The 12,445-nt window shown below is 34.8% G+C and overlaps 1 protein-coding gene across 2 annotated transcripts in view; it reads right to left on the bottom strand.

Annotated features, from left to right (window-relative positions):
* Positions 1-1,434: 1,434 nt before the first annotated feature.
* The window catches only part of LOC136858369 (motile sperm domain-containing protein 1), a 139,782-nt gene continuing 128,771 nt past the window's right edge, over positions 1,435-12,445 (bottom strand). For both annotated transcript variants that reach the window (XM_067137857.2, XM_067137856.2), the window contains exon 6: positions 1,435-1,822. In XM_067137857.2, the coding sequence (XP_066993958.1) occupies positions 1,788-1,822 (35 nt within the window). In that variant the 3' untranslated portion in view covers positions 1,435-1,787. The remainder of the gene's footprint in view (positions 1,823-12,445) is intronic.

Genomic DNA, 12,445 nt, shown 5'->3' with positions numbered 1-12,445 from the left:
AACTCGGACGTTTGTTTCTACCAAGGTTTATTATTGACGCAGTATAACATAATTTTAAAGGATACACATTCTGGCATTGTATGCAGCGGTAAGTACAAGAATGAGTTGGCTAAGTAAGTACATCATTATCACCCATAATTTATCAGACCCCACATTCAATATCCATTGGACCTGAGCTTGTGTTTACTGACATTATGGTGATGAAGGAAATAATTCCTCACAACGTTATGAAGTATTTGCATCAAAATTAGGTACTTTGGTACATGATGGTGCAATGTGCAATTATGTCTAATAGTAAGTGACAACATTATGACGATGTCTGAAACACAACGCAAGTCATGGACATGGGATTATTTTGAAGAGATGCCACATAGCACAGTCCGCTGTGTTGTTTGCTCAAAAGAAGTAAAATACGTCAGCAGATATACTTCTGGGATGATCCAACAGTTAAAACCACATAATATCACTGAAGAGAAATGATAACAGAACACTTCCAGCCCAGTCTGCATCACAAGAAGCTATCCTGTTGACAATTGTGAGGTATCCATGTAGGTGTACATCCTATCTACAGTTATTAACGAATTATACAGGGTTATTCAGCTAAGATGTCCACCTCGAATAAGTCATAAACCGTTTAAGATACTGACATTCTGTTTCACTTTCGTTAATGGTATTAAGGGGCTCATAGTTGAACATGCAATACTTTTCCAGGCTTTGGACAAAATTTATCGGCATACGCGTTTCCATACGAGAATGTTATTGCATGCAATAACTGCTGCTAATACACAATCAAGCTTACGCTTGTAGTTACTGGGACTCGCACAGATCACAGCACAGGAGAATCAGTCCCAAGCAAGAGCATTGCCCACGACTACGAGTTACGTCGTAGAAGAGGCCAAGGTTCGCATTGAAGAGGAGGGGGGAGATCCATCACTTTAAAAAAAGCCTCATTCTTAAAATGTGTAGAAATGACATTTTATATAGTTGTCGGTAGAATGGCAGAAGAGTTCTTGATTCGTGCCCTGTACATTTTATACTGGTTGCAAAAATTTTCCATGCTCTTTCATATGAGGAACACTTATTATCAACTTGCTGCATAACTGATGAAAAAATTCTTAGTAATATGAATGAGGCAGTAGGCTTGCCATAAAGGTAAAAAAAAAAAAAAAAAAATCTTGTTAAGGTCCAAGAATTTTGATTTGGAGAACTTCAACTTATTTCTCCCATTCAATGTTTGAAAAAGTGATATCTGAATTAACACTTTTCTCTTAGCCCTTCAAAACAATATCAGAAAGTTACTCTGACAGTTAGTTATTCTGCAGAAACTCACTTCAGCCCTTTTCTACTTACATGATGGAAAATATAATAAACATGGTAGGAAGAGATCTTTAACTCTACTTGGAGTTTCAAACTGAGAAGAAAAGTTGCAGATACAAATTTATCCACACCACATCTTTATTTCTTTCATTAAGTTGGCATGACAATTCTCATATATGTAATAGAAATAACAAAAATATTTTTCTTTAATGTCTTTTTTTTTTTTTATGAATAAGGCATTGCAGCATTGTACATCATAGAAAGAGCAAAGAGAAAATAATAGTAAGTTTCACAGTGATCCACAACTAAATTATCCACCATCTCAAACATACATTTAATAAGATTGATAAAAAGATAAATACAATCAGCTTTCATAACAGAAGGTACACAGCAAAATATATCTCATTAACGTAATCCACACACTTCTACAAAAAAAAAAAGAGGAGGCTGAAATCGTATCTGGCAGCCTCCTAAACTGGTCTCAGTAATACCATGGTCACCATACCTGGAAAATAAAAAAAGAACAAATCAACTACATAAAAATTGCTTGTTCTTTTCAATTCTTATGCAGAAATTACTTCATCAATGGAGAGGACTTATTGAAACAAAGAGAAATGTTCTATATAACAAGAACTTTAGATTTTATCTAAGAGAGATTCTGGAGCTTGAGTAGTATTTAATTTGACTATTTAGCAAATAAAATTAAATAAGTAATGATAATAAATGTGCATAAACACAAGTATTAAAATAAATAAAATACAGAGATATTCATAACCTACATAGAGAAACATGTTAGCACAGAAATACACAGTTTGACTTTCGCATTTAAACTCTTTGGGTTGCAGTCTACAAATATGTCTGCTGTCATCATGAATGTAGTAAATAATTTGAAGACAAATGAAGCATATTAGAGCAAAGAAGCTATAACAATGTTTGAGTGCATTATTCCTGGTTTATTTATTTAGCAAATGATGTACAAAGCATAAAATCTCAAAATTAAAATTACAGTACATGTAAAGTAAATAGTGGCTCAGCAATTCCTAAAGCTAGCAATCAGGTATTGCAGCCAGTCGACTATTTCAGGAGTGATGTTAATAAATTCTTGAAGTTTTTTCCTGGACAAGATCGAACTGGACACTCTAAGGTAGGGTTACCATACATCCTCATTTTCCTGGACTTCTTTTTCAAGTATTAACCCATTCCTTATTATGGACATAGATTTATCAAAAATTATTTTGATCAACCATTTTACTGAAAATTTTGGAAAAAGTAACTTTTCTCGAGATACTAATAAAATATTATTGTCTGGCTAGTCCAGTCCACTATGGTAATAGAGTAGACCATATAGCCAGTGCCCCTGTGACAAATGTTGGGCAGCAAGAAATAACTACTCCCTAAGAGGACCAATGGCTTTGAGAAGATGAGTTCTCTTAGGTGTAGGAAATGACACACTAACCCATCAAGCTGTGTTTGTACCCAGGTAAAAAAATTTCTCAATGACTCACATGTGAGACTAAGAACCAAAATTAATAAAAGGGCAACTGAAGACAGGATATCAGCATCTGAGAGGATGAAGAAATATTGGAAGCATAGGAAAGCTAAATTTCTTTCTTATAATTGACTGGAGTGGTCTTATGTCGGCCATAAAATGTAAAATAAATAAATTTATATATATGCAATATGATAACTGTAGAGGAATATCACTCCTGGATTGTACTTATAAAATATTCGACAATAATTTACAATCTCTGCAAATTTCAACTGGAGAAAGAATTACGGGAGTACCAGGGAGGATTTCGACCATGGCGTAGTTGTCCAGATCAAATTGTAACACAAATTATTAATGGACGTCTACAAAACACGACAGAAACAAATGATACCGGTAATCACTTTTGTAGACTTTCGTAAAGCTTATGATTGCACTCACCTACCTTCAGCATTCAAAATATTATAAATTTTTGGATTAAATCCTATTAAATGATAATCTTAACGTTAACAAATACTAAATCAAAGGTGAAGTTAAGAGGAGAACTATCCGAAGCATTCACAATCAAAACAGGACTAAGACAGGGCATGTATTATCACCACTTTTGTTCAATTGTACTCTGGAATACTTGATGAGAGTGTTGTGATTATTGGGATTCTATTATTTAGACTCTGAAAATGGCGATGAAATTGTATATATGTGATGTATTTGTTCATTTGTTTTCCCTTTTATCTCTTCTCGGTATGTGAATTTTGGAATTGTTTAATTTGTTTGATGTTAATATGATTTTAAAATTATTCAATCGTCATGGTAATTCTGGTGCATACGGTACCACACGCGCCACTTCGGCGTGGGAGATTTCCGGTTTCGTAAAGTTGCATCAATTTCGTAATTTCTCGAGGATTCCCAAATCTTCTTGGTCAGCACTAATTTCTGTGCTCCAAGTGGAGAAAATAAAAGTGAATGTGATTGGTAGGTGAAGGAAAAGATCGGACGCTCATTGGCTGTATAAGATTTCCTAATTTCCGGAGAGAAGCGTTGTCGCTAGAGCTTGGCTCTGCGAAGGGTCTTTTCTGCTTGACCAGTGAACGGAACGGTTGCCTCCTAAGGTATGGGTCTTCTTGGCCCCGCCATCCGGTAAGCACTTTATTATTTTTCAGTTTCAAATGAAGTGTTTCGTTTAATTTTCTTTGCCGGAGCGTACCTGTGTTTCCTTTAGCTACCGAATTTAATTAATATGACTTAGCCATTTCGGTAAGTTGCCTCACCTTTGCAAAGAGACAGTTCCCGGTTTGTTGTTCTGGTTAATTAAATTTTATACGCCGTTCTATGTAACCACTAAATGTGATTTCTCCTCGGGACTGTCTCATTCTTTCTGCTTCATCGTGGAGTATTCCCCTTTAGGTCAGGTACCCTTTCTCAGAAGTGTTTTTGAGGGGGCTCCCCGCTGAAGGCGCTCTGCTCCATGATTAGATTTTAAATGTTATTTCCTTAGATGTACGTTTTCACTTTAATGTAAATTTACCCTGCTCTTACTTCTTTCAAACTGCTTTGGTTTTTAAAAATATCGCCACAAACAGTGGAACATCATGTGCAGTGCTCCGGTGGAAATTTACATAACCTATATCTAAACTCATGGTATACTGTAATAACAGCTGTAATAATGTCGTCAAATTTTAATGGTGTATTTGTTATTGCTTTATATTTGAATTTGCATCGAAATTGTTAAGTAAAGTTTAGGATTACATTGACTTCGCTTCTTCAGTATTACCAATACCTTCCACTCCCTGGATATGGTTCCCAGCCGCTTCCCTGTTATCCTTTCATAGTCGTCATGTTGGTTATCCTGTTCGTTTTAGTTTCTGTGACTGAAGTGTTTATAATTTAATTTCGTACATGTTGAGATGCCTCGTGTAGAGTACATATTTGGTAAATGCACAACGGTAGCAAATATTTTCTTTTTATTATTTCTGTAACTTGTAACTAAAGGGGAGGTTGCAGAGAGAATGGTATAAAGTGTATAACAATAATATAAAAATTGGATACACAAAAGATGAAATTAGACTAAATTGCTTAGGATTTACAGATGATCTGGCACTACTAGCTAATAACCTTAATGAAGCTCAGAATAAAATCACAAGCCTCCAAACTATTGCTGGAAAAATAGGATTAACAATTTCATTTGAAAAAAACTAAAATAATAACAATAGATCCCCTTTCAATAAGCAGTGTTCTGATATGTGGGAATGAAACAGAAATTGTAAAACAATTTAAATACCTTGGAGAAAGTATAACATACAATTTAAATGAAAATATTTCTTGGACAGAGAGAACGAATAAATTATCCAGAGCCCAAAAAGTAACTAGAAATACATACCGGTACAACAAGACAGGGCTGAGACAGGGAAGCGTTTTATCACCAATCCTGTTTACAATAGTAATGGATGACATCATGAGAACAGCAAAAGCAGCATATGGAGGAAGAGAAATGGACATGATGTTATTTGCAGATGATATTGTGATTTGGGGAGAAGACGACAGGAAGGTTCAAGAACAGTTGAATGTGGTGAATGGGAAGATTGAAGAATGTGGATTGAAAATAACTGTAGAAAAGAGTAAAACTCTTGTTATGACTAGAGGGGAGAAAGAAGGGAAAGGTCAGATTAGACTTGCAGACAAGTCCCTGGAAGTAGTGGAAACGTTTAAATACCTGGGGAGTGAATTAATGGAGAATGCTCGACTGGATGCTGAGATTAGTAAAAGGATTCAAGCTGGAAGTTGTTTCTATCATAGTGTAAGAAATATGTTATGGGACAAAGATGTGCCAATGGAAGCAAAGGATACTATGTTCAAGATGTATTACGTACCCATAACAACTTACGGAGCAGAAACTTGGACAATGACAAAGAAGGATGAGAGTCGAATACAGGCAGCCGAAATGAAATTCTTGAGGAGTATGATACAGAAGAGTAGAAGAGACAAAATAAGGAATGAGAAAATCCGGGAAGAAATTGGAGTGGAAAAAATGAATGATAGAATAGAGAAGAGCCGACTAAGATGGCTTGGGCACATCAAGCGAATGAGCGACGAAAGAATGCCAAGAAAGGTGATGGAAATGCAAATCCAAGGAAGGAGAGGCCGTGGATGACCACGATTGAGATGGAAGGATACCATCCAACGCAGCATTATAGAAAGAAACCTGGACTGGGACACAGTGTTGGAGGAGTGGTGGAAAGACCGAAGAAAGTGGAGGAGAACCATATTTGCCCCTATCCGGCTACAGCTGGATAAAGGGAAATGATGATGATGATGATGACAACAAATAATTGTTAATACATACAAAATTGAAACATTATAAGACTAAAACCTGAAATAACTCATTGAAGTGAAACATTATTTGAACTAAGGCAAAAGAATAGCATAGACAAAATTTTAAAAATAGTAAGAACATGCATTAATAAAAAGTACCCAAAAGAAGGAGAATGACATATCATCCCAAATGCAGCAGTCTATCAGGAAATAGAACCTATAACAGATTTCATAAGAAAGAAGAGAATATCATTCTTTGGTCATCTGTTGAGAACACCTCAAGACAGGTTAATATGCAGAATTTTGGAGAAGCTTTTGAAACAAAAACAACCACCTGTCCGGATAAAAGAAATAAGACATGACAGAATTAGACAACATTGGAGGATTTAAAGAAAAAGAAAAAACCAAAGTAAATAAATTGAAGAATAGTAAAATTAGATTCCTACCAAAAATTGATAAAAGAGAAACAACTAAAAGGGTATTTTCAGAAGAAAAACGACAACGATCAGATAGAATGAAGAAATACTGGGAGAACAGAAAGGAAAAAAAACCATAAAATATCATAGAAGACCGCACAGAAATTCACTACAGTGGTCTAATGCGGCTGTCAAAGCGCAATAATATATGCAGTATACCAGGTGGGCAAAATAAAACTGGCCTGGAAAATATTTACAACATGACTGACGTGCCAATGCACCTGATGAGCCCGAATGGCACATCTGGGAGAACCTCTGCAAACGCACACGGCCTAACCACCCAAAAGCTGGTTTTATTCCAGAGATTTTTAGATCTGCGGCCGTGAAAGCCATTTTTTTGGAATTGTATGTCCATGGGGAGTACATATTTTTGAATGGAGAATTCACTTGTCCTTTAACAGGTTAGTAATCAATATCTGCTAACACGGCAGGACCATGCAGTTGGTCTGCCACTGCTAAGCAGAGTCTTGGAGAGGCACTCCTATCTGACAAGTCCAAATGGTACCTCTGGGTGAAACTCTGCAAACTGACACGGCCTAACCACTATAAATTGAGGATAGTTATGTCCACCTTTTCAATACAAAAACAATGTGACGTCATTAACACATCACAAATTTATTACCTTTCAAACATTGGGACCGGTTTCGGCACTATTTGTATGCCATCATCAGCCATAGGAAACTTAGTGACAAGGCCTAAGTACAATATTAACATAACTTACAACAAAACATATATATATATATATATAAAATGAACATATTCTTACAATGACTATTAAAATTTTTGGTGTACACCATAAAACCTTAGATTAAAATTGGTAGCATATTTTATGCGACATATGACTTTGTACAATTGTTTAATTAAAGTTAAAGCTTTTGTCAGTTTTTATAAATATTACAAAATGTTAATAGAACATCCAGATAACAATTTTCAATCTTTAAAAAACTTTTATATCTACTAGGCGTTAAAGATAATAGTGCATTTGTTTGGTCGATAATACTAAATTGACATGCATTAAAATGAAATCGCCTACTGTCAGATTGGAAAACAGTGACCTATTTGTACTAGGTATGGGGATAAGTTACATTATAAGTCTGTAGTAATTCTATAACTTGCGTTAATATAGTTTGGTTATTTAATAACAAGTCAAATAAAATGATAAATTTGGCTGATATTTTAAACATTTAAAACATTAATTGTCCATTGTAGAGGTCCCTTTTTTTCAGTGAAGATATATAGTGAGCAAAACAGTTCCTCTTAGAATTGATTGCAGGTTCACTCTATTTTAGGTGGATTTCGGATTGAATAAATTTCTTATTTCGTAATGTAATGTCGTTTAGCAATGTTCGTAATGTAATAATCCGTCTTTTATGCTAATGTTCATAAAACGTAGATCGACTTGATAGAAGTGGACTGGTGAACCAAAATTTCTTGGACCATTACATTCAAAGTCTTTGAGGTTCTAGAAATATCTCGATCCAAGACGGACCTAAGAAGAAAGATATATGTACTATGTATTAGCGTAAGAATAACTAAGTTTAATAGGCATTATTTTCGTTTAAGTAGAAACTCACCCTAAGCACTATGTTGTCGAGAATGAAGCTGATGAGGAACTGTCTACCGAAAAGGCAGAAAGCAGACTACGAGTATTGGAAGAGGGGCGGAGCATGTTATGTAGGGGAAGGGGGATCGCGATAATGCGAGGTTATTGGTCGGGAGGACGTGGATTACGGAGGGGATAGTAGATGAGCATATTGCGCACCATTTTGTGTACTGGTTGATTTATTGGTCTTTTTAGATTGTTGATCACTGAAATGAGCGTGTCAAACAATATCGTTACGCTAATACGTAGTACATATATCTTTCTTCTTAGGTCCGTCTTGGATCAAGATATTTCTAGAACCTCAAAGACTTTGAATGTAATGGTCCAAGAAATTTTGGTTCACCAGTCCACTTCTATCAAGTCGATCTACGTTTTATGAACATTAGCATAAAAGACGGATTATTACATTACGAACATTGCTAAACGACATTACATTACGAAATAAGAAATTTATTCAATCCGAAATCCACCTAAAATAGAGTGAACCTGCAATCAATTCTAAGAGGAACTGTTTTGCTCACTATATATCTTCACTGAAAAAAAGGGACCTCTACAATGGACAATTAATGTTTTAGATGTTTAAAATATCAGCCAAATTTATCATTTTATTTGACTTGTTATTAAATAACCAAACTATATTAACGCAAGTTATAGAATTACTACAGACTTATAATGTAACTTATCCCCATACCTAGTACAAATAGGTCACTGTTTTCCAATCTGACAGTAGGCGATTTCATTTTAATGCATGTCAATTTAGTATTATCGACCAAACAAATGCACTATTATCTTTAACGCCTAGTAGATATAAAAGTTTTTTAAAGATTGAAAATTGTTATCTGGATGTTCTATTAACATTTTGTAATATTTATAAAAACTGACAAAAGCTTTAACTTTAATTAAACAATTGTACAAAGTCATAATATGTCGCATAAAATATGCTACCAATTTTAATCTAAGGTTTTATGGTGTACACCAAAAATTTTAATAGTCATTGTAAGAATATGTTCATTTTATATATATATATATATGTTTTGTTGTAAGTTATGTTAATATTGTACTTAGGCCTTGTCACTAAGTTTCCTATGGCTGATGATGGCATACAAATAGTGCCAAAACCGGTCCCAATGTTTGAAAGGTAATAAATTTGTGATGTGTTAATGACGTCACATTGTTTTTGTATTGAAAAGGTGGACATAACTATCCTCAATTTATAGTGTAAATCTAGATTCAATACGGACCAAAATGAAGTTCTTAACTTTAAATAGAACAGCTTACCAAGCAAAGATTAAAGCTCAACATTATATGAGCTTAAAAATAAAAATAGGAAAGTTAGGCAAGGACATAAACTTTATTAAAAAATGTATCGTAAATAACCTGACGCCAAATTTTCTGAAGAATAACAAACGACATATTTTACCACATCAGAAAAGAGTACACCAGAAAACTAACAAACTTTGGCTGCAAAACGAACTAAAGTTTCTATACAAGAAAAAATCCTTTTTAAATAATCGTCTATACGAAACCCACCTTGAAGTCACTGCGTTGCTGACTAATGCACAATGGAATATCTTTCAAGAAAAAGTGCACAGCAAGCTAACCACTATACTTTCTCATAAACAGTATACAATAGACCATAAATTCCAAACCCTAATCAATAAATCAAATACAGAAGACAGACCGTCCAGGAACGCTACCCCTAATAACGCACATAGCCAAATTTTAGCTCAATTTCACCCACCCCTTATTAATCTCTCCAACACTAACTTTGATGAAGAAGAAATTGCTATTCTCTCCAAAGGCCCCAAGTATAATTGGCCTAACTATAACTTAGCGAACATTACTAAACAACTAGTAATAAAAACAGAAGCGGCAATCAACAAAATACCTATTGATACTCAGAATGAGGTTAGATACGAAGCGAAGAAACAATTAAACAGTATTCTCAATGCACCAATTTACACTACTAATTCAACGCAACACGAAGACCGGAAAAAGATCCTACAGCTTAAGAATAAGATTAAAGATACAAAAACCATCATCACCAAAGCGGACAAAGGAAACACCACTGTTATAATGGACAAAACTGATTATATAACCAGAACAAAAACTTTTTTACTGACAGTTCGTTTACAATAATAGAAAAAGATCCAACCAAGTCTATTCAAAAACAGTTAAAACAGACACTAAAAAACATAACCTTCCTGTTGACTGATAGCGAAAAAAAACAAGCTGATCAACATGAACCCTGATCTCCCCACGGTCAAAGCCCAACCAAAAATCCATAAGGAAGGAGTACCTATACGTCCCATAGTAAATTTTAGACCGAGCCCTCTCTACAAGACAGAGCGATTTATACAACAGTTCCTAAGAAAACATTATACTTTTCAAGCAAACAAATCCGTGATGAACACTCTAGAATTAGTTAAAAAACTAGACAACTTTAAAATGCAACCCCATTATACGATGCATTCATTTGATATCATCAACATGTATGCAAACATAAAACCATAAAAAGTACTACCAATAATCTCAAAAAACTTACGTACTCACAGCAAACTCAGTCAATTAGAAATAGCAGATTTTATGACCATCCTTAAACTGTTGGTTAATAGCAATTACTTTACATTCGACAAAGTGATATACAAACAAGATGGACTGGCCATGGGGTCACCAGCGTCTGGTATTTTGGCTGATATATATCTTGATTTCCTTGAACATACTAGAATAGAAAATGATAAGAAATTTAATAACATTCTCTTGTGGACCAGATTTGTTGATGATACGCTTATAGTTATGGACCAGCACATTTCAGACGCACCTACCACCCTGGCACACCTTAATAATATTGATCCAAATATTAAGTTTACAATAGAATCCGAGGACAACAGAGCCCTTAACTTCTTAGATCTAACAATCACTCGCCGCATTCCTTTAAATATAAGATCTATAGAAAACAAACACACACCGCTACAACCATTCATAAGGACTCCATACACCCACCCAGCCAAAAGCGAGCAACCTATAATAGTATGATACACCGGGCTTTTAGCATTCCCATGTCAAAATCAGACTTAAATAGAGAACTAAAAACAATACGTAGTATTGCAGCCCATAACGGCTATAATCGTAGTTTCATAGAACGAATAATTTATAAGTTTAAGCACAGACCGAAATCAAACTTACAAAAAGAAATAATTAGACCAAAAGTCTACTCAACATTCACATTTAACCCTAATGTCTATAGAATCACAAACATTTTGAAGAATAAGATCAACATCTATTCACATTTAACCCTAATGTCTATAGAATCACAAACATTTTGAAGAATAAGATCAACATCTCTTTTAAAACCAACAACAGTAATCTTGACATATTTCATAACGCTAAACTAGTCAACGTACCAAACCCATATGATAAATCGGGCGTATACAGATTTCACTGTAACAGCTGTAATAGAACATACATTGGACAAACAGGGAGATCCTTTAAGGTTAGGTACAATGAGCACGTCAACGCCATTAAATACAGGAGATTTTCAGCTATAGGACAACACATTAATGACTATAAACACAGTTTTCATGACATCAACCATGATATTGACGTCGTAGAAATAATGAAAAAAAGGCCCTTACTTGACATAACGGAACAATGTTTCATATCATTAGATCAGTATTTTAACCCGAATTATAATTTGAATGAGGTATCCGAAAAACCCACGATATTGTTTGACACTCTCATTTCAGTGATCAACAATCTAAAAAGACCAATAAATCAACCAGTACACAAAATGCTGCGCAATATGCTCATCTACCATCCCCTCCGTAATCCACGTCCTCCCGACCAATAACCTCACATTATCGCGATCCCCCTTCCCCTACATAACATGCTCCGCCCCTCTTCCAATACTCGTAGTCTGCTTTCTGCCTTTTCGGTAGACAGTTCCTCATCAGCTTCATTCTCGACAACATAGTGCTTAGGGTGAGTTTCTACTTAAACGAAAATAATGCCTATTAAACTTAGTTATTCTTACGCTAATACATAGTACATATATCTTTCTTCTTAGGTCCGTCTTGGATCGAGATATTTCTAGAACCTCAAAGACTTTGAATGTAATGGTCCAAGAAATTTTGGTTCACCAGTCCACTTCTATCAAGTCGATCTACGTTTTATGAACATTAGCATAAAAGACGGATTATTACATTACGAACATTGCTAAACGACATTACATTACGAAATAAGAAATTTATTCAA

The sequence above is a fragment of the Anabrus simplex genome, chromosome 1, assembly GCF_040414725.1.
Source record: "Anabrus simplex isolate iqAnaSimp1 chromosome 1, ASM4041472v1, whole genome shotgun sequence".
In the NCBI taxonomy this organism is placed as follows: Eukaryota; Metazoa; Arthropoda; class Insecta; order Orthoptera; family Tettigoniidae; genus Anabrus; species Anabrus simplex.
The sequence above is the reverse complement of the archived record's forward strand: the minus strand, read 5'-3'. Positions and strand labels throughout refer to the sequence as shown.